The 27,306-nt window shown below is 38.3% G+C and overlaps 1 protein-coding gene and 1 pseudogene across 4 annotated transcripts in view; one reads left to right on the forward strand and one right to left on the reverse strand.

Moving 5' to 3' along the window:
- The window catches only part of MARCHF6 (membrane associated ring-CH-type finger 6), a 70,600-nt gene that overhangs the window by 5,127 nt on the left and 38,167 nt on the right, over positions 1-27,306 (forward strand). For 2 of the 4 annotated variants that reach the window (XM_032470002.1, XM_032469995.1), the window contains exons 2-8: positions 13,348-13,444; positions 14,215-14,288; positions 17,425-17,568; positions 19,546-19,618; positions 23,585-23,753; positions 25,232-25,421; positions 26,865-26,926. In XM_032470002.1, the coding sequence (XP_032325893.1) occupies positions 13,348-13,444; positions 14,215-14,288; positions 17,425-17,568; positions 19,546-19,618; positions 23,585-23,753; positions 25,232-25,421; positions 26,865-26,926 (809 nt within the window). Of the gene's footprint in view, positions 1-13,347; positions 13,445-14,214; positions 14,289-17,424; positions 17,569-19,545; positions 19,619-23,584; positions 23,754-25,231; positions 25,428-26,864; positions 26,927-27,306 lie in introns of all 4 variants that reach the window. The other 2 variants (XM_032469992.1, XM_032469999.1) reach the window with 1 other exon arrangement.
- On the reverse strand, positions 4,088-4,678 carry LOC116662827 (annotated as a pseudogene).

The raw sequence follows: 27,306 nt of genomic DNA on the forward strand, positions 1-27,306 counted from the left end.
TGTTGTATGAAGCCCCCATTAAGATATTAAACATTTTGCCGGAGTAGAGTGCTCTAATTTCAACCTAGTGATACATAGAGCTTTTTTCTCTTCCATTTTTCTAAATTACTGCTCACACTAGCAGAACATAATATAACATTTTATCAGCATTTTTTTATGGACTGCAAAAGTAGTTGTTCTTTATGCTTTATGAATCATAGTCATTGGGAAGGGATGAAGCCGAAGTGTATTGCAGTTGATCATGTTCTGTATCTACTATGGCAAAACCTTGAGGTGATTTAGATTTGGAGTTAAAAGGATGGGAAGTTGCAGAACAAGGCAGCTAGCTCCTATCTTTCTAGAACCACATTGTCTTTCATTTCTGCTTCCAGTAATGTCTGCTTCATTCTTCTTACCATATATCAACCTTCACTGCTTTGGCATGCTTATGGCCAAGTGTGCATGCACTTATTTGACACGTGTTTATTGAGCACCTGTTATGAGCCAGGCACTATTTTATACACTTAGACTAGGCTGGTAACAAAATAGACAAAATCCCTTCTTTCATTAGCCTACATTCTTATTTTTGGCTTGGTAGAGGAGGAAGGGAAGACAGAAAATAAACGTAATAAATTATATGGCATGACTAGACGGTTATCAGTGTGTGGAGAACAGTCAGTGGGGAGGGAAGAAGGAGATGGGTAAGAGACGGATGGGATGAAGGAGGATTACAGGGAGGCATGAGTTAATTTTGGTGGTGATGGAAATGTTCATTATTTTGATTGTGGTGACGGTTTTACCAATGTCAAGCTTATTAAGTGCTAATCCTTTTAAGTAAGTGTTTTATTTTATGTCAGTTATTCCTCAGTAAAGCTGTTTTTTAAAAGTCCACTATCTTTTACTCTTGCACGGTTTTGTAACATAATATATTGATCATTTGGTAGCTATTGGATCAAGTTATCCAGATCTTCCAAACATTGACACGTTTTCCTGGGTGACATAAAAGCTCACGTTCATTAACATCACCACTTGTTTCAAAAAGGCTTTAGGTATTGGGGCAGCTCTCATGTGTATTGTGGATACAATTTTCCTAAAATCCTAATTTTTGCTTGAAGTTTTTATTTTTATCATTGGTAGCAAATAGTGTCAGTTGTTTTCCTTGGTTCTCAGGCTTACTTCATTCTTTCATGACAAAATGTCTGCCAAGTACCCAAATCTGTCTAAATAACTGCTGTTTGTCAGTTTTTTTTTCCATAGTAAAAATGGTGGCTCATAGGGGAAAAAAGCATGTTGTTCAGCTAATAACTCCAAAGAATAATACGAGTCCTTTTTCTTGAGACAGCTATTGCTGTTGAGCCTGAGTCCAGGAGTGAGCCCACACTCCCTGTATTTTTCAGTTCTAAAATTTCCACTTGGTTCTTCAGATCTTTTTTTCCTTTGCACTCTGCATCCAGTGAGGAGGCAGAAAACACACAGGAATTTAACTGGAGGAAGAATTACTAAGCTATGATAAGAGAATAATTATAAAGATGTAAAGACTACTGTCAAGGGTACCCTGGGCATGAAGGAAAGTATCCAGGTAGGGACAAACTTGGAAGGGCTGGGGCCCTCCTGCAGCTGTGGTTCAGACCTCATTGGAGAGGCATGGAATTGTCCAAGCCAGAGGTGGTCCACAGTTTGTGGGTGAGCAGGAGACAGCCCTCCAGTGTGTGTGCGCAAGAGAGCCAGGGTTGGTGGTGGCCCTACAGAGAGAGTTGGAGTGCCACTGTGGGTGCAGGGCCTGAAGTTTGTTGGGGTCTTATCTGTAGGGCTGTGGGTGACAGCAGCAGGAGCAGGAAAGCTCCAGTCCTCCTGCGTTGTCCCTCCAGCACCCTCTACTGACAAATGTGTTTTTAAAAACTGTTTAAGAGTTTAGTCTTTTATCACTGATCAGGTGATGCTGAGGGATACATTTGGAGCTGAGAGGAAACGCACTGATACTTGGCACACTCCTGCTGAAACTTGGAGCTGCTGCCCCTGCTGCTGAACCTGCATTTGCCCACGGCTGCTGGCAGGATCCCTGCTGTGAACTCTGTAACCACTGCAGGGGCCTGGGGTACCTGCAGCTAGCTGCCGCTGCTGTTTTTAGAGCCAGAAGTAGAAAATGGCTTTACGTGTTCCCTCCATCTTCTAATTCCACAGAAATGCTTCTCTTTGACAGAATGTAACTCAAGCCCAGTGAGGAAGGAACTTGTAGTTTTCAGGCTTCCAGAAGCAACAGTACAGATGAATGTTGGTTTTGTAATGGTCAGTAATCCTGGGAGAGAAGAAATAACTAACATTTGGGATACATGGAGAATTGGAACTTTAAATCTATTTTGCAAGGCCAAATTACCAAATCCACATTTAAAAAAAAAACAGGTATACTTTTACAGTCAAAAAGGAAGTGTTTTCCACAAAATTTTAGCAGTTAAAATTTTTTTATCTGGTAGTTGTAAAAGTAGTAGAAACACTAGGAACTTTGGAAAAAGAGTGGAAGAAAATCACCCATATTCTCATCTAACCAATTACAACAGCTATCATTTTTTGTGCTTTTGCTTTTAGGCTATTTTGGGGTTTTTACTGAAATAGTTGGAAGTACAGTGCGTGTTCATTTTTTATTTCTGCTTTGTTTACTTAACATTATGCATTTTTCCATATTGCCATATAGGTGTTATATTTGCTTTTTTGTTTGTTTGGAGGGGGGAGGTAATTAGATTTATTTATTTATTTTTAGAGGAGGTGCTAAGGATTGAACCTAGGACCTCATGCATGCTAAGCATGTGCTCTACCACTTGAGCTATACTTTCCCCCCATATTTGCTATTTTTAAGGGACTATATAAATTCCATGTGGTGAATGTACCACAGTTTATGTAGCCACTTTCCTGGTTTTGGCTAGGCAGGTTATCCACTGATATTTTGAGTAGTACTTTTCAATAATACATTTTTTTAATATTTGCCTTCTGTAATCATAGCTACTAATTATAAAATTTTTGTTGATAATCAGATATTAAAAATCCCTTGTTACTTCAACCAGGTGAATCGAAGTCAACATTAACAGTCAAATCATGTTGGTAGTATGTACCGTTGATAGTATGTGATGAAATGGCACTTACCTAGTTGATTTTCATCCCTAAAACCCATAGCCCCACTCTAATCATGAGCAAAACCATCAAATTTTGGTAGAACGGCATCCTGCAATACTACTTGAAATGATCAAAGTCATCAAAAACCAGGAAAGTCTGAGAAACTGCCAGAGCCAAGAGGAGCCTAAGGAGACATGACAACTAAATGTAATGTGGATTCTGAAACAGAAGAATGACACTAGATAAAGGTCAAGGAAATCTGAATAAACTGTTGGCTTTGGTTACTGATAATGTGTCAGTATGGGTTCATTAAGTATAACCCAAGTACCAGCTCATGTAAGATGGTACTTGTGGACCTGGGAGCACCGTACTGTCTTCTCACACTTTGCATAAATGTAATCTGCTCTAAAAAATAAAACGCATTAAACCCTTTGCTTGTTAAATTATCACTGGTTTATCACGAGAGGGAAAATGGAAACATTTTGAAATCTTATGTGAAAGAACTTTCAAGATAGACATTGGCTTAAGCATTAGGATGTACCCAAAGCTTTTAGAGTTATTTTTCATTTTTTCTCATATTAGATACTTAGAATATATTTGGTGAACTGTATTGTTTTCCTAAAAAACCTGATGGGATGGGCTAGCCCTAAAGGGGTGCTGATTTCCACAGCTGGCACCAGCTTGATAACCCCTCACACTGGTGGGTTTTTCCCCCTCTCTCTCACCTTCTGGACTGTCTCCTTACTCACTCACTAAGATTTTTCATTCAAAAAACTTCACTGAGCTAGGCACTGTGCTAGAAACTTTTAAAAGGTATGCTTTGTGAAGATACTAAGTAGTCACATAAAACAACAAAAGTTGCTGCAGGATTTAACAGAAGAAATTTGTCTTTGAAAACCAGGAAGAGCTTTGCCTTATTGTTCTAGGTAGGTTTGCGTTCATAACCAGCAAAGTGCATTGATTTTACTTTGGCCTGAGTAAGATTTGTAATTTTACTGCATGTGAATTTGGTGGGAGTCTTACTCCACCACAGAACGTTTTTTCATTTTTAGTGCAGAGCCTGGGGCTGTGCCTTTTATAGCCTTCACTCTCCTTTTGTACCCCTAGCCTTGTTGTTCTGAGGTTTTCAGTGTTTGGATTTATCCTAGTAAACAAAACATTATTCTTTCTTTGACGTTTTTGTTTTCTTTTTCCCATTGAGGCATTGTATTGGCATATATTTATACATCCCTAGAAAAAGAATTCCAGGATTTTCTCTCCTATATGTTTTTATCTTGTTTCTTCCTGGTCCTTGATGCCAGCTCAGGTTGTCAGTACAATGAAACCAAACTAACAGAAGGGAAGCAGGTTACTTTGCCATTTTTCTAGATTTTTGAGTTGCCCTTCAAATCATGGTTTTTAACTTGCCTGTGAGGTTCATAATAATTTTCCCAGCTCTGTGATCATCCATGATTTGAAATTGACCAGTGTAACCATGCTTCATCATTACAGTTAGAAAGCAGATGATGACTTTGGAGCATGGCTTGGTAAGAACCTGGCATTTGCCTCTCTTTTCAGCATTGTTAATGCTCTTGAGAGCATCCGGCACATCATTCCATCAGTGTTAACAGTAGCATGGAAAGATGGTGGAAAGAGTTTTCTTTGACTTTCTATGTTAGTGGTAGTTGTGCTTGGTTTTTTTTTTTAAATTGTTACTTGTTTTTTGTTGTTTTAAATCATTTTATTGAGGTATGATTGGCATATAAAAAAGATATGTATGTATATATTATGTATACATCTTAATAAGTTTGGGGATAAGTGTACATTCATCAAACCAAGGCCATAGACATATCCATCACCTCCTGAAGTTTCCTCCTGTCCCCTTTGTTACTTGTCTGTGTAGTAAGAACACTTAAAATTTTCTGAGAGTAGATCCTCTGTGAAGTGTATAATACAAAGCATTGTTAGCTGTAGACATTATGCTGAATAATAGATCTCCAGAGCTTTCTTATCTTATGCGATGGGAACTTTCTAACCTTTGAACATCACCTCCCCTTTTCCTTTTCACCCCAGCTCCTGACGTGTGTGTGTGTGTGTGTGTGTGTGTGTGTGTGAAGCTGCTGAGACCTAATGTATGTCTTAGTCTCAAATGACCCCCAAACCTGAGCAGCTTAAAGCAACAAAAGGTTAGTTCCTCACTGACCTATCATGCCCAGTGTGGGTGGGGAGAGATGCTAACTCTGGTCACCTGGAGATTTAGATTGGAGACTATGTCTTGGCACGTGATTCCACAATCATTGAGGCAAGAACTTCCGGTGTGATGAATTGTGTTCATCAGTGCCCAGAACTTCTACCTAGAAATACACATCATTATAGCTCATATTTCATTGACCAAAGCAAGTCACATGTCCATGTATTATTTCAGAGGTGGCAGGAAAGTGCAGTCCTGCCATATAACCAGAAAGTGGAAGTCAAAAATGTTTGATGACTAATGCTGCTGGTTTCTGCAGTCCCTAACAACATTAATTCCTGCCTGGTTGGATGAAGTAGGTGTGCTCATTGGGATGCATTTCAGTCTACAACTTCATTAGACCATATTTTAGAGAGGGAACAGTATTTTTTTTCCATATTACTACCTTTTGTCATTTGTTCTTTCTTCCCACATCTACTTAGACACTACTGTAGAAGGTCTTTCGATTTTTCAAAATTGAAGTATCATTATTTAATGTCTTTGAATTTTTGGCAAATGCATACAGTCATTTAGCCACCATAATCAAAGGTGTAGAATAGTTCTTTCACTCCCCAAAGTATCTCCGTGCCCTTTTATGGTCAGCTCCACCCCCAGACCCTGGCAATCACTGAACTGTTTCTGTCTATAGTTTTACCTTTTCAAGAATGTTAATATTATTATTATTATTATTATTATTATTATTTTATTATTATTATTATTTTATTGAAGTATATTATAATGTGTCTGTCTCTGGTGTACAGCATAATATCTCAGTCATGCATATACATACATGTATTTTCAAGAATGTTATAAATGGAATTAAACAGTATGTAGCTTTTTGAGTCTCACTCCTTTCACTTAACATAATGCATTTGAGATTCATTCACATTGTTGCATGTATCAGCAATTTGTTCCTTTTTATTGCTGAATAGTAGTCTATTGCAGGGATGTACCATAGTTTGTTTATAAATTTCCCAATTGTGAATGCTTTGGTCAATTGTTTCCAGTTTTGGGGAATTATGAATAAAATCATTATATGTATTCACATAGGTTTTTGTGTGAACATAAGTTTTCATTTTACTAGCTTAAATGCCTAGAAATAGGATTGCTGAATGTGTGGTAAGGGGTTATGTGTTTTTCTTTTTGTTGTTTTAATAGTTATATAGTGGTATCTTACTGTGATTTAAACTTTTTTTAAATGTTTTTAATTAAAACATTGATGGTAAAATTTACCAATGTAAGCATTTTTAAGTGTGTAATTCAGTGACATTAAATATAGGCACATAGCTGTGCAGCCATCAGCATTTTTAATTGTGATTTTAATTTGCATTTCCCTAATGATGTTAGCGTTGTTTTCATTTGTATACCTTCTTTGGTGAAGTGTATCTGTTCAGCTTTTGCTGAAAATTTTTTGGGGGACTATTTTCTTATCGTTAAGGCTCCAATTAGTAAGGTGGGCAAAGGACTCAAACAGTTTACAAAGAGAGAGAACTTGGCAAAATGTAGAAGTGTCCACTAGTAATGAAACTGCTTCTTCATTAGCTGCTGTATTCCCTAGTCATTTTTATCCTTATATTTCAATAATGTAATGTGTTTTATCAGAGGGGCAATCTATTGTGCAAACAGAAGAATATAATAAAGCTGGAGGAGTAGATGGGAGAGATATATAGGATATTGACATTAAATTTTGAAAAACAAACATTCAAGAAAACTTGACATATGCATATGTTATACACAAGATGCATAATAAAGTCAAAAGATGTCTTTTGGAATTGAGGTTAGGTTTTAATCCTCGTTTTCTCATTAACTTGCTTGATAATTTAGTTGCTCCTGAGGAACTGAAATAGGGTTAGCTAGTTTAAGTATACTGCCCACTTGTCCTTGACTGTCACAGGTGGTGGGGTCAAATTTTTTTCTTGTGCTTTTTTGCTGGGGTACAGCAGCAATTATTGTCTAAAACCTTTTTGTCTTGCTGGGTTGTCCCTTTCCTGGTCTTGACTAGAAAGAACAGGCTTTTGGGGGAAATTTTTTGGTCTGTTCTCATTGGTGTTTCTAGGTGGCCAGCTTCTCCACCTCAGTCAGCAATCCAGGATACTAGGCAAAACACAGACCCAGAGGACTCGCTGCCTCGTAGTTCCTTGAGGTTGCAGCTCCTTCTGCTGGTCTGCTTTCTCGTCACCTTTTAGAGTCGCCTTACATTTGTTTTGTATGTGATGTCCTGGCTTTGGCGGGAGGAATAGGGACTGTTTCATCTTGACCTGGAACCTTTGGTTCTCGTCAGGCCTCTGCTAGTCCTTACTGTTGCCTTTCTCTAGAGCTAACCTTTATCCTGATTTTTAAATGTATGTTAGTTTTTCGTGGTTTTGAATTTTTACACATGGAATTGTATAGCTGTAGATACTCTTTGTGTATCTTTATCTCTCAATATCACTTTGTGAGATAAATCTAAATTGTGGTTGGCAATTTTGGTTGGTTTATTCTCTTTGCTATGTAGTATTAAATTGTGTGAATATACCAAAATTTTTTTATTCAAATTTATTTGCCAAATTTAGGCAAAATGGTAGTTTCCATTTTGGAGGTAGTGTTATGAATGGAGCTTCTATGAACATTCTTGCACATGTCTTTGAACATAAGTATATAGGAAACTACAATTTTAAAAGTAAGATACTAGCAGAATGGTACACAAATACATACAGTTGATCATTGAACAACACTGGTTTGAATGAACTACTTGGGTCCACTTACATGCGGGTTTTTTCCAATAATTAAGTAGTCGGTCTGCACATTTGTAGGTTTCAGAAATCTGCAAATTCAACCAACCTTAGATTGAAATTTTCAGCTGCAATTACTTGAATCCGCGGATGTGGAGGGAACTTGAGGAAATGGAAGGTCAACTACAGAACTGGAGCACCCTGAATTTTTGGTGTACGTGGGGGCACCTGGAAGCAATCAGTCCATGGATATCGAGGGTCAGCTGTACTATAGGTGACATACCCATATTAAATAAGGAAAGAACTTTCCCCCCAACCCTAATGCCTCAAAAGTAGCAACTGTTAATAGTTTCTTATGTTTTCCAGAGTGTTTAGTCATGACCTCTATATACCTATGCCTTGTTTCAGATTTTTCTGCTGGAACATGGATTGGCAGGGAAAAAGCTTCCATTCCTTCTACACACAGACTAGCTAAGGAAACTTAGGTGAGGATGTGGAACAGTGGCAGGTGCAGCTTGTCTCTTAGACAGCTTTTCCTGGCCCCTAGTTCCCTGATAAAGTGTGGATAAGGTGTGACGGTGTGGGTCGGGGCCTGCTAAACAACTGAATGGTTGCCCTACAAGTGTTTTATAGCTAGAGCTTGTCTTTCTGGTTGACTTATACCGACTCTCTTTGCATTTCCATTTAGGGAAATATTTATACATAAGGTACTCTTGAACAAAACTCATTTAGTCACAACTTCATCGTGTGGGAGTAAACAGTCAGTACTGCAGAAAAGATTTGTGATACTGTTTCTTGGACAAAATCTTGTATTAGTCATTTAGAGTAAATGGTTTTAAATTAAAATTGGGTTGTTGATTGCACAAAAATAGGTTTTTAGGATTGTTGAGAGAGTTATTATTTGAATCTTACTCTGCTTTCTTTCTCTGATGAAGATATAGCCAGTGAAAGTTTTAACAGGTTTTTAAAAGCATGGTCAATGAAAAAAAAATCGCTAACATGAGTTTTCATATTTGTGTGTCTATATTAAATAAATCAGAATCTAAGACTTCCTACTAAAGAACTTCATTGATAAAATTGGACTTGGTAGTGTTAGTAAAATAAAAGTTCATCTATGGTATTTACTAATTGCATGTTTAACCTTTGATTATTTTTCTAAAGTTTCATTATGTAAAATTTCAAACTCTTACAAACAGATTAATGTAATAAACTTCCAAATAACCAGCATCTAGATTTAACAGATACTAGCATGTGGCTGATAATTTTTTTTTAATCTCTATCCTTTCCTTCTGACCTCCCCACACATCTGCCAGATTGTTTTAAAGGAAATCTTAGATACACTTTCTTTTCATGTAAATACTTATATGTTCTAAGAGATAATACCTTCTTTTAAACAAATGACCACAATACCACTGTCATACTACTTACTGGCTTTATCCGCCAAGTTTTAAAATGACTGTCGGTATTATTGCTACTAACATGATGATTACTGGACTCTGCCAGGATTTCTTTGTATTTCCTTCTGTCTTAGGATGTATGATCATGTTTTAAAGTCTCTGTTTTGTTATTCAGCTTGATATACATAGGTTCATTTGTTTGATTTGTTTTTGGTTTATTTTCCATTTTGATATACTTTTGTTTTTTATTGTTATGTAAAAGATTTCCGTAGTTCTAAAACAAGGTGTTTCCGAAGTCTAATGTTCCCTTCCCTTTCTTTTTATATAATCAGTGGAACTTGTGAAGTCCCTGATAAAAATTAATGATAATTTTGTGTATATGTGTATTTTGAGAGAGCCATAGTTGTTCTGATTTTTTTCAGGTGTTCCCTGAGCTTATGTGTGTGTGTGTGTGTGTGTGTGTGTGTGTGTGTCTGTGTGTGTGTGTGTGTATGTGTAGGTATATATGTGTAGGAATCACACTTTTTTTGCTCTCGGGATCCCTGTACGCTCTTAGAAAAGACTCAGAAGAGCTTTTATTTGCTGTATAATAAAATAAAACAAAATTTAGAAGTATTTGCTCACTTAACACAGCCATTATATGTTAATATAATTTTTTCATGAAAATAACTATTCCAAACCCCAAGTTTTGTTGAAAAGAGTGAATTTGTTTTATATTTGCATATCTCTTGAATGTCTGGTTTAATGGGAGGCAGCTGCATTCAGACAGCTGTCTCATGTAGTCTCTGGAAAACTCCAGTGTACACTGGCCAGACAATAAGAGTAAAAGAATGTCTTAAGTGTTACAACGAAAATAGTTTTGACCTTGCCCAGTGAGTTTCAGTTCTCTAGTCTAGACTTGGTTGAACAGAGCTCTGGGGCTTAATTTAGATTTGTTTTGTTTGCTTTGTTTTGTTTGCTTAATTGTTGTTGGTTTGCCCTTCAAAAGGGTGAGTCTACTGAAAATCAGTGTCTGTTGTTATTCAGGTATGTTTCTGTGTCCTGCTTAGTGGAGATCTGGTGTCCCCAGTCCTGCCCCGACCCCAGTCTCATCTGCCACTCGCCCTCCCCCCACCCCAGGCCTCCTGCAGAGTATGGGGAGATGTGGTGCCTCTTGCAGTGGGCACACCCCTTAGCTACCCACTGTGTGGTCCCCCCTGAGGCTCCCTCAAGCCACTGGGGTCTAGGTCGCCCTAGAGAGGCTGGTCCAAACCACAGGAGGAGCCCACCTGGTGATCAGCCGTTCACACCGACGTTGGTATTGTTCCTGGTGTTTGTCTCTGCATCCCTGCTAGCTGAGGTTTGCCAGTGAGGGCTATCCTGGCCCAACCCCAGTCCATTGTCACGTAACTGATGGCTGACCAGTCACGGTGTTTCTGGAGGGCAGTGTGATGGCCCTCGTTTGTATAAGTGCAGCAGTGTCTCTGCTGCCTCCCTTTGCACTGTGTTCTGACTACTGGACTGTCACTAATGTGCCCTGATGTCTACTCCCACAGCCATCTGAGAGCTGGCTGGGGAGACAGGATAAAGTGGGACCACTTTGCCCTATGATTGCATCAGCCCACTTACTCTTGCACCCAGCCCACCCAAAGTGGTTGATCCTGCAGTAGCACGTGCCTCTCCCTAAAGTTAATCCACAGGTGTGTAAGCTCTCACGGCTGGTACCGTGATGTAATGAAGGACTTTGAGTGGTCATTTGGCTCCTACCTGCAGAGCTGTGGGAATTCTGGAACTAATCAATGCCCATGGGCATCGGTTGCTATTGCTGTGATGGTTCTAGATAACCTAGATTGCACGTCCTGTGGCCCTGTCAAGAAGTAGTTGTGCCTACCTTGGTGACCACCATGACTGAGAATACAGATTTGGTTCCATAGAGGGAATCTGGTAATTGACTGTCACAACCAAGGAAGACAGCAGTCTGTGGCCCGGGAGGGCAGTGATCGAAAAACAATACTAGACTCTTTCAAGGTCCTGTAATTGGAATGAGTCCACTTAAAATCCTTCAAGGCGGATCCTTGCAGGGCAAACCTGGTGTTAGCACCTGCGGTAATCCCTGGCTTCTGTAGCAGGGTATGGAGTTTGGTGCCATTAAAATGTGTGATCTGCTGTGCAGCATTGGGTCCACGCCAGGGAACCTCTGTCTGCATCCCCACCCACTGCTTCTCGGAGCCCTCGTGCCTTCTCGCTGAGTTTCCCTAGACTGAAGTGTGCACTTGAGGAAATTAGGGTACTCAAAGCTGATGCAAGCTGCATGCACATTGCTGCTGGGAGTCATGGAATGGGAGCGTGGTTCTATTTTTTTGTGTTGGAACTTTGATTGCGGATGCCAATTAGATGAAACGCCTGGGAAGTTTGTATTGCACCTCTAGAGCTTAAAGTCTTAGATATATGCAAGACCGACCAGAGTGGAAGCTTTTGCCGAGGGTGTTTTCATTAATTAAGAATGAAGGTGAAAATGAGAGGTTTGGAAAGGTTCAGTTCCCTTGTAGTTCTGATGGTAAACCATGCCGACCCACCAGCGTTATTCCCAGTAAAGTGCCTGCAATTTCTGGGAAATCAAAGTTTTTTGGATGGTAGTAGCTAGAGGGTCTGTTCCAAAGCTGAAATTGAAAGGCACAGCGTTGTAATCTTCGCTTAATTTGACTCAGCCTGAACAACTCTACGCGACTCCCATCGTGAACAGGATTGGCACGTTAATATAGCTCTTCCATGGGTGCTGGTGCATGGCCTTTCTGCATTGCTGAAATGATTTGTCTAGTTTATTGATAATAACCAGGGAGACTAGCATGCTAAACACCTAGGTCACCCCAAGTGCTCGATAATCCTAACTTCAGCAAGTGTTGTTTAGCCACCAAAGATTGAGCAGTCACAAGTCTGTGATGCTCTTAAGTGTCTGGGATCACGCCACACTGCTCAGCATGTGTGTATCCTATTTTGGTGGGTGCCGGGGATTTAGTTTTAAATCCATAAATGATAAGCTCTGGGTTGTAATTATTCCTCACTAATGAGGAGTTCCCTGTGAGAGAGTAGATCAGAAGCTTGTGTTAAGTCCCTCCCCCTTGTTCACACTGCCTGTTGCCCCTCAGATTGCCTGTGTGGGGTCGGTACTTGGCTTTGGTGGATTGCTGAGAAGTTGGTGTGAATGAAAGTTGAGACCAGGTTTTGGTAGGTTGTCCTGTGGGAAGACGGCATTAAGGCACGAGTGAGCGCGTGGGTCCGTTTCAGTCGTCTGTATGTCACTAACATGCCACCCTGGGCGAGACGGACAGATGTTTCCTGAGAACCACTTGGGGCGCCGGTGGAGGAAGTGAGGGAAGAGCTGCTGCCCTTTGGCGATGGACCCGGTAGCCCTGGACTCCAGTAGTTTGTGCTTAAGGCAGTCTTTGGCTTGCTTCTCCGAGCCTTGCACCTTCCTGGTCTTGGGGTGCCCCATTGTGCATGAGTGCGTCTCTCTCCCTCTAGTGGAGGGATGTCTCCAGGGCTGCTCACTGCTGTTTCTGCGTTAAGTCCTGTGATGAGTTTTTGTGGAATTTAAACTTAGGACCCAACTTAGGACTTTAAACTTAGGACATGAATGGTACCTGATTTTGCATATTTCTATTTATTATTTGTTAGTTATGAGAGTGCAGTTTTAAATAAAACCACTGTTTCTGTTGTTTTCAGTTTGGATTTATTTACAAGATCATACAAAGGAACAATTGGCCTACTTATATAATATAGAATTTTAAATTTCAGTTATATACTTGATGACCATCCTTTCCACACTTTTCAGTTCTCCATGATGTTGATTGATGTTTTACCTAGTGATAGATTCTTCTTTAACATGTAGTAGTTCAGTTTTTGGCGGTTTGTTATTTTTTAAAAAGTTACAACCGAGGATAATTCAATTTTTCTTTTTCATTAATAGACATATGTAGAGTGTGTCGGTCAGAAGGAACACCTGAGAAACCTCTTTACCATCCTTGTGTATGTACCGGCAGTATTAAGTTTATCCATCAAGAATGGTGAGTTATCCCTTTAGAAAATTTTTATGTCTGAGCCTCACTTTTGTAATCTATGTAATTGGGGGGTGGTTTTCAGTGAACTTTCTCTGTAATTAATTATTTTAAAAAATTTATTTTGAAAGTTTGGAAATTACCCATATTCCTTATTACCATGCCATGTCATTTTGTATGTTGTCTTCTAGGTGCATGTGAGTACCTATTTGTTAATTTTACCATGGAGAGCTTACTTTGTTCATGGGAAGTGTTATGACTTTCTAGTTTTGCTTGGCGTGATTATACCTTACATTTATGAAATGCGTTGTGTCAGATAATACCTAGTGCTTTTATACGTCTTAACTCATTTAATCCTTACAACAAAACTGTGAGGTGGAGTATTATTATTATGCAGGTGAGGAAACTGACAGCCAGTTAGTGACAGACCTAGCCACCAGGTAGCAGTATTAAGGGACCAGTTTAGAACTGATGTTGATGCTTGGAGATTCTTTCACATTCAGTTAACTTTGAGGAGATTACAGTTTACATTAATTCATTAATTTAGTCCAGTTAATCTAAATTGCTTTTTAATAGTAGAAATACATGTTGGTTGTATCTTTGGTATGGTTCTGTACTGTTAGAGGGCATCAGTGGTAAAATGTTAAGGATATTCTAAATTTAAAATTGTGAAAGTTCTGTGATATGTAATAGTTTAATAAAGCAGTATTAATTTTCAACGAAATGTTAAAGTTTCTTTGTCATAAACGCTGTACTTATGAATGCATTTGTAATTGCAGCTTAGTTCAGTGGCTGAAACACAGTCGAAAAGAATACTGTGAATTATGCAAGCACAGATTTGCTTTCACACCAAGTAAGTTCTTTAGAAGTTTTCACTGCATTTCTAGGTTATAACTGGCGGCATAAAGATGTTTAAACAGTTCTAAGGCAACTATTTTCAGGTTCATTTTTCTTTAATAGTAATAGAAAGTATTGCTGTAACATTCTGGAAAATATTTTTAAAAACTACATGTCAGCTTATAACACATACATACATACGTGTGTGTGTGAATGAGAGAGAGTGATTTAATTTTGGGGATTTAAAAAAAATTTTTACTTAGACTAGTTCAAATGTATATACAAAGGTATAATGAGCCCATATGTATCTATCACTCCGTTTCACCCATTTTCAACTCACGGCCTGTACATGTCATTACCTATGTTCTTGTTCCACCTCTCCATCCTTTTTAAAATAAACCCCATCATTTATGATTTCTGTACATATTTTAGCATGTATGCCTAAAAAGTAAGGGTTCTTTTTTAAAAACATAGCTATAATACCATTATTCACTGTGAAAAATTAATGATGCCTTGAATTTATCAAGTAACCCATCCCTGTTCAAATTTGGGTTGTCTTTTGAGTTAAAATTGTGTAAGTTGGACTAACAACAATAATAAAGACAAAGATTTAATTCACTTTTTAGAAATAAGACTTAATTTTAAGCTCAATATTTTGTAAGCCTATGATAAATATTTTGCAGGTCTTTAAAATAATGATTATATTTTACAGTTCCTTTATCTATTGATTGATATTTAATGTTGTTTATCTTAAATAAGTAGAGGTTTATACTGGCAAGTTATCAAGAATTTCAGGCATATTTTCATTCTGGGATCATAGTACATTGTCCTCTCCTTTCCCCTCCCCTCAAAGGTTTTTTGTGTTTTATCTTCTTTTTTTTTTCCTTAAAAGCATTTTGAATTGCTGCATGTGAATTCTTTAAATTAGTGTTAGTTTTACTTTGTTTTTTATGTGAAAAGTATAAAATTTATAAATTTTTATAAATTATTTTAAAATTTATAATAGTTTAAAATTATTACAGTTTTACTTCTGAAGCTTTATATTCATTGTGCTAAAAAAAATGCCTATTGTGTTATTTTGTAGTCTTTTCTGTAGGGCATAAAAACTACGGCTTAAAAGTTTATTGCAAACTGCAAGACTAAATAGTTGAATATCTTCATGAAGTTTGATTAATGGGAAATAATCATGTGAGCTTTTTTGTTGTGAGGCCAGTAAAAGTTTGTGTTTGTACTATTGTAGTTTTCATTCAGCAGTCATGTGCTCTGTTTTATCTTTCTCAAAAATTCTATTTACTGGTTTAATGACTTGCTACTGTTTATCAAATATCCTCTTAAAGTAAGTGGTCTTTGTGGGCGTGTTGTAAAAGTTAGTTTGTTACTTGTTTATTCCTTAATGTTTATAGCTGTGAATAGTTTTGTAACAGTATGCTCATAAATTTTAGATCACTGATTTTAAAACTTTATCATAGTTCTTTGTTCTGGCCTCACTGGAGAAAGAAACGTTTGTTCCTTCTGTATATTGTTTCTGAGGTACCTATTGGTAGAGAAGTGGTTTTCATTGACACCATTTAAAAAGGAAATCTTTCTAAAATGGGGTAAATAGGTTCACACACAATTCCAACGTGTGTGTGGGAGTGGGTGTCCCTACGTCAGCAAGCAGTTCTGCAGGACACCAACTGGGGATCCTGCAGCTTTACTCAGTTCTGACACCGTCAGTCCCTAGATAGCACTGGGTTCCACCAGCTGAGGGCTCAGTCCCCTAACTTCTTTCAGATGCTAGTCACAAACCCAGGCTGTTACCTGTGCTTCTGACATTCTGACCCACTGACTTTAAATTTAAAAGATTCCCAAATGACCCCTTCCTTGGGTTCAATTAATTTGCTAGTACAGGTCATAGAACTTAGAGAAACATTTTACTTACTAGATCGTTAGTTTAGTATAAAAGGATATAATTCAGGAACAGCCAGATTGAAGAGATGCATAAGGTAAGCTATGTAGGAAGGGGGAGCACACCATTATCCCCAAATCTCCATGTATTCACCAACTTGGACGGTCTCTGAATCCCAGGGCTTTTGGGTTTTTATGAAGGCCTTGTCATGTAGGCATAATTGATTAAATTATTGACTATTGACGATTGTTTCTACCTTCAGCTCCCCTCCTCCCTGGAGGTCTGGAGGGTAGGGCTTAAAGTCCCAGCCCTCTAATTACTTGGTAGGTTCCTCCTGGAAAACCCACTCCAAGCTCTCCCCACACCCCAAAAGCCACCTAGTTAACATAACAAAAGACACCTTTTGTTGCGTAGGACATTCCTAGGGTTTTAGGAGCTGTGAGCTAGGAACTACCGGACAAAGACCAAATATATATTTCTTATAAATCACAATATTACCTGTGGCAGAAACTTTTTCTGAGTGTTGAACCACACCTTTGCAGAGGCGTGGGAAGACCTGCATTTACCATTTGGAATGTTAATTGTTGTGCTGAAATTGTGAGGAGGATTGGCTCACAAACGTCAGTTTGCTCCTACAGGAAATAGCCGTGCTGCAGATGGCTGCGTGTTTTCAGTGCTATTTCTAATAGGCTGGAATCGGGGGCAGTGTTCTTTCTTGATGACATGCCATCAGCCTTTTGGTCCTAGTCACTTTATGTGATCTTTTATAATTTGGGAAACCAGATAATTATTATGTTTGAATTCTAAAATATGTGTAAATCAGCCCTGCATAAGGCTCCTGGCTGTGAGTGAGGGATGCGTACTTCTCTTGAATCTTTTTGCCTGCTCAGAGGCCTTTTTTGTTGACTTCCACATTTCTTACGTGATTTGCTCTCTTAAATGACTGCTGGGTAAATGTGGTATTATATACATATGTATATATGTGTTGTTGTTGTTTTGTGAGTGTGGGGGAGGTAATTGGGTTTGCTTATTTATTTATTATGGAGGTACTGGGGATTGAACCCCGGACCTCGTGCATGCTGTGTATGCACTCTACCACTGAGCTGTACCCTCCCCCTGTATTGTAATTATTTGATTCACTTTTCTTATAGAAAAAATATTTCAGTGCCATACAAATACTGAAAGCTAAGATAGCTCTACGTGCCTAGCATATAAGCTGTCTTTTAATCTTCATGAAATTATATGACCTTTTTCCCCCTTATAGTTTATTCCCCAGATATGCCTTCACGGCTTCCAATCCAAGATATATTTGCTGGACTGGTTACCAGTATTGGCACTGCAATACGGTATTGGTTTCATTATACACTTGTGGCCTTCGCATGGTTGGGAGTCGTTCCTCTTACAGCATGTGAGTATTTGTACCTCTGTGGTTAGAGTTGTTTAAACATTGCAAAACTATTTAATATTATAAAGTGATAATGTATCACATACTTGTTTGAATGACATTTAATAATTTGATATTATAATGTCATATATTAGGAAAGCCTCACTTAGAGAACATTATTAACCTGAATTAAGAACTTTTTTAACTAGTCAGTTTCTTGAATGAATGTGGGAAAGAAAAACAGCATACAGAGGCTAAAAATTAGGGTTCATGAAAGAATTGGAAAAGCAAAATGAAACCATAATTGGATGGAAATTGAATTTTATTCCTCAAAGTTTATTAAAGCTTTCAAAGATGGCAAAAGATGGATTCTTTCTCAGATTTGTTTTATCCTCTTTTAAAAAACAGCTATCTAATGATCCTGAATAATTGGGAAACATAGGAGGCTCCCTGGGAGATTGGTATGCTCACGATTAGTAGATTCCTTTTAGGTTCTTTGTTGTTCTTAAGGTCATGGGGAGGGGTCGGTAGAATTAGGTGCCAGAGTAGATAGATATGATTCTTTAGAGTTAAACACAAACAAGGTTTTTGAATAAGTATAATTAATATCCTCATGTCTTCTTAAAATAAACTCAGTCATTTATGAAAATGAGTATCTTGGGAGATACACCAAATAGCAGAACAGGTACTGTTGAAGAGTGAATTAGTGAGCTAGAAGATTGAGCAAGTGCCTCTCTAGGATGTAGCTCGGAGAAAGGATGTTGCATTCTGAGAGAAAAAAATTGAGAGCTGGAGACTACATCATATGTTTTAGTATCTGTCTATAAGTGGTTCCAGAAGGTAAAAGAGATTGAAAGAGAGGGAGCTTTTGTGTAGATAAGAAAACAGATTGATAAATTAGAGGCCTCCTTACTAGAGTGCTTAAAAATAAGGTAGCTCAACATCTTACATGAAAAGACACCATGGGTACATTGCTAACTTAAGGAAAAAGGTTACAGGATGTGTACTGTGTGATATAATTTAGATTTTAATTGTGGATGAGTGTGTATGTAAACTAGTCAGAAGAGAAATCAAGCTTGTTAACTGTTACTTAATTTTTGACTTAGTTTTCGATATTTGATCTAGTGATTTCAGAGAAGTCTGTTAGCCTTCCACTATGACTGTAAATGTTATTATCTACAGACAGTTGGCTTGTTGTCAGTTTTACTTTGTTACAGACATTCTTGCTTTGACTATTTTACACACATATGTAAGTAATTCTGTTAGAGAAAATCTTTTCCTATCTTTCCATTTTGACTTGGCTTTTGAAAATAGCCATTAAAGTCACTAAATTTTGGGTGCAAGACCATAGGGAATGCTTAAACTAATACAGAAGCACTGGTTTGAAAGAAAACCTCAGCTCTTGGGCCCCATTTCCGAATCTGTTCCTGCTTTTTCTGACTGAGGGGATAAGGGGATGGCTGTGTATTCAGCCATACTTTGTCTTTTCCCTTCAGGGCCAGATTTAAGATTTTGTCCTTTTGAGGACCCTTGAATCTGTCTTTTTAAAAAAATTCATTGTTAGTTTGGTAATCATAGCACTGAGGCATGTACTCTACTGAAAAGTCCTCTTAATTTCAAAAATGTGTACCCCCAAAAGTTTGTTTTCATGAGCAGACTTAATGAATTTTAGAATTCTAGGTTAAAAAAAATTTCTTCATATTGCAATTTTGGAGATCTTTTCTTGAGGTCCCCCCCCCCAAATGTTTAAGCTCATTTAATAAAAACAAGTAAATTTGGAAAGAATCTAAACCTTAGCATTATTGTGTAACATTTATTCTTTACTGTCACTATTTTTAATGCTTGACTGTGTTTTAGTTCAGTATTTTGAGACTCAAACTTGAAAAGGCTGTTTATTTCAGTGGCATTCATGGTGTTCCACTTTACCTCTGTTTAACTGAGGAACTGTACGAATTCATGACGAGAGTTGTGATTGTATGCTGTCTTGCCCTTTTTTGGTAGGCCGTATCTACAAGTGCTTGTTTACTGGCTCTGTGAGCTCACTCCTGACACTGCCACTAGACATGCTGTCCACGTGAGTATTGACCTTGTGCTGGTGGAAGGCGGTGCAGTGTAAATGGTGCTCGTTTTTTCTTCCCATACTTACTTTTGTTGTAATGTGAGAAGTCCTTCTGTTCCAAGGACAAATATAATTTGTTACCTATTCCAGCAGTTGCAGCTACAGTGGAAGTAGCTGGCATCCATAAATGATGTTTTAAAACATACCTGTCTTTTAAAGGACTGTTTGGTAATGGTGGGACAGCTCGTTAAAAAAGCTGTCGTGCAGTGTGAGAAGTGTTGTATTCCACATAGTCATGTGCTGGCAGTTCATTTAAACAGTGTTTCTAACAGCACAGACATTCGAATTCAAATTTCTTTAATTTTTTTTTTTGTGATTATTAGAATATTTACTCTGAAAACTTGTTCACTGTAGTTGTTTTACTGTATCTTAATTTGACGTGAAGCACTGTAGTTGCAGTTTCTTGGGGAAGACGTGTGTTTCATTTATTATTGATGTTAGAATTAGAAATGCTGTAAATGATTAACTGTATCAAAATCGTTAGAATATTAAGCTTGCAAAACGTTGCGACTCTGCTAAATCTTCTTTTGTACCCAGCTGACTTCAGGTTTCTGATCTCTATGTCAGTGAAGGCAAAGAACAATATAAGACCCTCTTGTAGAACAGAAACATTCAGAGTATGTTACCATAAAAATAAGGCAGATGGCAATAGAAGAGAGCAGGAGAGCATGTTGCATTTCTGACAGAAAAGAAATCAAGAAGGAGTTCCTTAAGTGCCTTGTGTCTGCATCATTATTTTTAGTCATGGTTGAAAATACTTAGAAACATTATGCGTGTCTGTAACTTGGTTTTCCTATTTGCTGGGTATACCTTTTTGGATAGAGCAGGCAAGTTATTTAATTTATCTCTGTTTCTTTGGCAGTAAAGGGAATAGATAAGATAAAAGATTTTGAACTTGAACCTTACTTATATTAGAACAGCTTTTGAAGTAATGTTTAGAAGCAGACAGGGATCTTGAGAATAGGGCACTAATGGCTGTGGCTGTGACAAAAAGGAGAAGCAGTAATTTGACACACTTGAGAGTTTGGAAATGATGTAATAAGATAACACTTTGTATGAAAATACTGACCTCTGAAGTGATTCAGTGGAAACAAAGAAGACAGTAGTCCTATTTCTGGACATCAGGTTTTTATTTCAGCCATCCAGAACACAGTCTTAGTATATTGGCAAGGAGAATCAGTCTTAAATGGCTGAGGTGCCATCTCTGTGTATGTGACATAGCTTAGCCCTGGCTTCCATTTAGGAATTGTATAGGAAATAAAAGTACATGAAAGAATGAGCGAGGGAGGTCAGAAGGAAGCAAGGGGTGACTGCTAAGAGTGATGGAAACTGTATTTTAGCGTTTATGAACTCATTAAAGAACCATTTCAAACAGGCAGTCTTTTTCTGTTCAGTTTGAGGCTGAAGTTGTATTTTATCATTGTAGTTTTTGAGAGAACAGTGTAGCAGCCAGTCAGTAAGTATCTCAGTTGTTTAGAAAAGGTGACTCAAAGTCCCATCTGTGCTGTTCAGTAAAGTGGAGATATGTTAATTCTTTAATGGTTTCTGTTTTAAATCGCTGAATATGGTAATTTTACCAGCGCTTAAATTGGTGTGCTTTGGCTTTGTGAAAAACACTTATGTCAGTGAAAATGCCAGATAAACAGGCCGTATTCCACTTACCTACCACTTTGACTTCTTGTTGGTGGAATCATTAAACATCTGGTTGTTTGACAGATGTGATCACTTAGGTGATGCAGCAAGGTAGCTGGTTGTAACGGGGTGGGGGGGAACCCTGATAATGGAATAAAAAAGTTCCTGCGTTTGCCAGGTTTTGGGGACCTTGAGCAAATCATTGGATAGTTCTGAACCCTGTTTCCTCATCTATAAAATGAGGAAGATCATGCCTCAGGGTTGTAGGTGGGCTGTTCCAAGACTACATTCACAAATATATGTAAAAACTGTATGTGAATTTTGAGCACTATGTTAACATATAGCAGGATTATCACCAGAACTCAGAGGTGGTGTTTGCCTTACGTTGGCAGGATGCCCTTTTCTCTCTGACGTGATTGGCTATTGGAACACACCTGAATTGCCTTCATGCGCTTACTCATTGACACGGGAAGAATGCTGGAGGCTTGGTGGGGATAGTTGAAAGAAATTGTAAACATAGGTTGGTTTTATAATCAATCTCATGCTGCCTTTTAGAATTTGAAGAATTGAGCCAGTTTTTCTGAAAGCACTTATAACAAAATCGTTAATTTTTTCTGAGTAGTGTTTTATTTTCTCTATAGAATACATTTTATTTCTGAAGTTTTACTTAAAATTTCTTAATATCTCAGCAGCTCCTACATACCCTGTAGCTCAGTTCTTCCGGTCACTTGTCGGCACAGTACATCAGTTAACTATTGCTGCAAAACATGTGCTATTGCTATTAAAACGATTGCTGTCCCCAAAATGTAGTGGCTTAAAACAACAGCCATTTTATTTACTCCTAATTCTGGGACTTAGCAGTTTAGGTTGGGCTCAGCTGATCAGTTCATCTGTTGGACTTGCCTCAGTTCGACATGTGTTTCACTGAGGTTGGATGGTCTAAGATGGGGTGCCTTGGTTCTTTCACATGGCCTCTCATCTTCAGAAGGCTAGCGGGGCTTCTTTACATGGTAGTCTCGGCAGAATTCCAAAAGGGTGAGGGTGGAAGCTTGAAAGCTAGAACTTAGGAAATATCACTTCTGGTCCAGACAGTTCACAGACTAGCCCAGATTCAAGGTGTGAGGGAAGGGAAAAGGATTCTACAAAGTTTGTCACCATTTAAAATCTGTAACAAGCAGTTGCTATTCTTACTGCTGATGACAAGGGAAGGAGTAGGGAAGAGGGTGTTTTAGTCCAGACCTGTCAAAATTTTAATGGTCTGGAGGGTTCTTTAATAAGGGGGTAATTACTGTTCCTCTTTTTATTAAGGTATAGTCCAGATAATACCTGAGGGCAACATCAGTTCAGTTTGGAGCTATTAGGCCGAGGTCTACCCTTCCTCAGGTTCTCTGTCGAGGAAAAAAGTCATTCCATTATGATACTGAATTTTCTGAAGGCTGCAAAGATTCCTGAATTACCTTTGAATTATTCTGAAACCAGACATAGACCAGGGAAGGATATGCCTTCAGACAGGAAAAGAGAGAAATCTTCAGTATTACAATACTCCGTGTATTTTCATCTATCGTCATAAAGGAACCATACTTGATCTGTCTGAATTTGTTGAGGAACTAATACACTTTTGGTATATTTGCAGTTAGCATCAAAATTTAATCTGCTTTCTGAGACATTTGTAAGAGGTGCCACAGGCTTCTTTGCCTCACACATCGTGTGCTGCTTGTCTCTCAGATTCCTTTGCCTTTGTCCTCGGGCCTTTCTAGAGGCTCTTCCTGCATCTTTCTGAGTTGCTGATTCTGTTCATTTTCATGGGCTTAGGTATCAGCTAGTCAAGTTTGTTAAACTCGTGTGTAAAATAAGGACAAGGAAATTCTTAGTAAGGGTTGGACAAAGTCATTTACTGTTAGTAAATTACATATATTTAATGCTTGGCTTTTGTCCAGTGTTTGGCTACTTTCGGTTTTTTGCTTGCTGCCTTCTTTTTTCTCAGTCATGCTCAAATAGAGGCTGGATAGCTGATTTATGTAGATCTGATGTTATTCTTTACCTTCTATAATATAAACACATATAATACAAATGTATAAATAAACATTTGTCCATCTTATAAGATAAATAAAATGTCACCATCCTCAGAAATAACTCTTTTTTGAAAGACTGATTTTTACCAGAAAGTATGACTGACTTTTCTGGCTGTTCTTTCTGGGATTTTTATGTAAAATGAAATGTTGCTGTCTTTGGTTTCTTAATTTTTAAGTATTCTTTGGAATAATTCTACGTACTTTTTTTTTTAAATAGGGACAATTTATTGGCAGATTGTTTGCAGGGTTGTTTTGTGGTGACGTGCACACTGTGTGCATTCATCAGCCTTGTGTGGCTGCGAGAGCAGATAGTCCACGGGGGAGCCCCGATTTGGCTGGAGCATGCTGCCCCACCCTTCAACGCTGCTGGGCATCACCAGAATGAGGTAACTCCCTGCATCCCCGAGTTTGTCTTAATTTGGGGTAAGACATAAGAATTATTGGCACCCTCTAAGACCCAAACCCTTGACTCCCATGTCCCTCATTGCAAAGCAGGACAGTGACAAGGTTTGGGAGAAGAGTAAGGAAGATGTGGAAAATCAAAAGAATGCTATTGTGACTTAGTTTTCTAGCGAGATTGGGACTAGTGTCAGGGAGTATGCTGGAGTGCTCTTTCATTGCCTTTGCCTGGGTTAGCTGCTTCATGCTGGCTTGGAAGTTGAGAGACACACCTCCTTACAGATGCTTCTGACATGCTGCATTATATCAAGGAGGGCCCCTACCCTCTTTGTTCATTAGTTTCTTCATGTGTAAAATGCCTCATCTTTGTTGCTTTTAGTAGAAACTTTACCAAAAATAGAAAAATTAAAACACTGTTGCTAACAGTCTTCTACAGTTTTACGTTTCCTGCATGAGAGATGATATGCTTAGATGTAAGAGCATTTGCAAGAGGTGTTGAGAAGAGGATATGATAAATGAGTTTTAGTATCTTGCTTGCTGAGAAATTATAGGGCTGAAAATGTAAAAAAAAAAACTTACAAAAACAATTTGCACTACATAAAATTTTATTATGGAAAAATTGACTATAAAGTTAACTCAAATGATAATTAATGACTTAATTTTTCATTTGAGGACCTTCTCTGCTTTTCTTAATGTGAAGATTAATTTCATCAAATTCCGCTATACCTTTTCTCTACAGAATTAAGAGTACAGCTTCTCCTTTGAAAACCACATATATGAAAAAAGGGACCATAAAGAAAGGATGCTGTTCTTACCTAGTATTAATACTTTTATCATTATACCTCATATTTTTTAAGCATTTAATGCAGTTCTTTTAGAATCTTCATTGACCCCATAGGCATTCAGTGTTTTAATTAATTGCAGCTAGGTCTTTGTGTTTGGTAGGTAGCAAAACCCAGGAAGAGCCAGGGAAGTGTACATGTGGGAACTGATAAGGTCCATATGGACAGGCTTCCCCACTGAGCAGAAGTCAGAAACCTTTCCTCAAGTGTTCACTGATAACTGCGAGTTAAGTTATATATCAGTTTGTGTGTAAACAAATAAATAGACACACAAGTATATTTTCAGGCCTGAAGTGGTCAGTAAAGACAAGAGATGCCTTATAAAGAAGGATTATGAAATGACGTGTTCAGGATAGCCAGATTTGTTAACCCGTTTTCTATAATACTCTGCGAAATGTTAATCTCTGAATTATGCTGAATGAATATGTACACTATTGAATTCTCATATACGAAGTTGATCCAAGTTCACATACATTAAGAAGAGATGCCCTTGAGAGTTGATTTTTGGATTTTTAATAAAATTTGTATCTGCTAGTTTTGTTTCTTTAGCAGGGAGAGTGCGATTTGGAAACAGAATACAACTGAGACAAGGTAGGCAGTTTCTGTGCTCCTCTGTCATTTAGGCTCCCGCAGGAGGCAATGGTGCTGAAAATGTGGCCCCCGAGCAGCCTGCAAACCCACCAGCGGAGAACGCGGTGGTGGGGGAGAACCCCGATGCCCAGGATGACCAGGCGGAGGAGGAGGAAGAGGAGAACGAGGAAGAAGATGACGCAGGCGGGGAAGATGCAGCCGATGCCAACAACGGGGCGCAGGGTAACGGTGCTGGCCTGTCCTCACCCTTCCTTCGTGACCATGAGTCCATTCCCAGCTTAGTTTGGGGAGGACTGGAGTTTTCAAAATTTAATGGGTTTGAAATTCTGTCTCTAACCTGTTTTGACTGTATTTTGGCAAACTTGCGTTTATGGATGTGAATACGCATATATTTTTTTTCTTATGAAGCAGGGCACGTTTTGTGTTTTAAAATTCTGTTTCGCACAGATCTTTTTATAGGATGGATAGGAAGAAATTATTTGTAAGTTGGAATGGATTCTGTTTTTTAAAAAATTTGACCCAGATTTATCTTACTTCTTGGCCATTTTTATTGAGTCAGTGCAACTGTTAATATCAAAGAAGAGGAATTGAAGTGTGTACTACAGGCCAGATACCGCCCAGAGAAACCAATTTCTCACTTTCTGGAGTAAAACTCTGGAATATAAAAGAAGACTGAGACCAGCCTGGCAGTCAGCTGTCAGTGGCTCACCGCCTTCTTTTCTCTCCTCCCGCACTAGAGTTTTCCTGTTAAGCGTTGCAGTGTCTCTGGGTCCACTTATCATTGCTGGTACCTGAGTGTTTCGTGTGTCCCATGCACTCAAAATGCCAGGTCCCTGCCTTCATGGAGTTTCTGATCTAGTGACGAAGCAGGAGTATCCAAGTGAACAAACTTGCTGTTACATACTGGGATAAATGTGCAGGTTGCTCTGAGGATGCTACTGGGGAGATACCTGTTTTAAGCAAGATTCCCCAGGTAGCTTAGAGTAAGTAATATTTGAGCTGAGACTTGAAGGATGAGAAGAAGCTTGTTGCGTCATGGGAGCAAGAGGCCTTTGCAGGAGAGGCAGGGATGTGTTTTAGGCTCTGAGAATGTGGACTGCTGCTACCCTAGTGCTGGCCGTCATTTCCTTCTGTTAGTCTAATGCAGGAGGTCCTAACTGGTCCTCCTTCTTGCGTTCTTGCTGCACTGTATTCTTGCTCCACATGGTATTTGTATTGCTCTTTTGCCCTTAAAATCTGTCAGTGATTTACCCGTTATACTGAAGAACGAAATAAAATCCAGGTTTCACATTCCTCTTGTGTGATCTGCTCCCTGTTTGCCTTTCATACCACATCTTCTGCCCAGAGAATTCTGGTCCCCTGGCTTCCTTACTTTTCTCAAAGCCACCAGATTCATTCTTGATTCAGAGCTGTTGAATTCCTGTTTCACATTATTTCCTTTCTCACACTATCACACTCGAGAATCATCCAATTTATTTTAAATGTTGTATTTATTTATATCTATTCTTTATTGCCTAACAAGTAAATAAATACTCAGTATGGAAAAGTTTTAAATGCGGTTTAACTTCTCAAAAACAGTTATAAAACACCAAATTAAAAGAGTATGTTTTATATTTGTAATTCAAGTTCCATTAGTAATCTTTAAACTAACAATTATATTTGCAGACGACATGAACTGGAATGCTTTAGAATGGGACCGAGCTGCAGAAGAGCTTACATGGGAAAGAGTGAGTAAGACTTCTTTCTATTAAGCATCCTAGAGTTTTAATCCTAATATGTATCTTAAAGTTGGCTATATGTTCAGTGTATACACTAATTTTGCAGTTACATTGGATGAAAACAGTTACCAGAACTTTAATTTCTAGGGAAAATTAAGCGATGTATTATTTGGGATGAAAATATTAAAAATACATGATGAAGATCTACTGAAGACTTTTTCTGTCTTCTGCCTTTAATACACCCCTTGCTCCACATAGGGAGTGTTTAACTTGAAATTGTGGACTTTCAAAAATGAAGTGTTATTCTGATGCTTCAGTTGACAAAATAATACAGTTGTATCATGAAATCTTAACTGGCTCCATATCTAATGTAAGAATTAAACCCAAGA

The sequence above is a fragment of the Camelus ferus genome, chromosome 3, assembly GCF_009834535.1.
Source record: "Camelus ferus isolate YT-003-E chromosome 3, BCGSAC_Cfer_1.0, whole genome shotgun sequence".
In the NCBI taxonomy this organism is placed as follows: Eukaryota; Metazoa; Chordata; class Mammalia; order Artiodactyla; family Camelidae; genus Camelus; species Camelus ferus.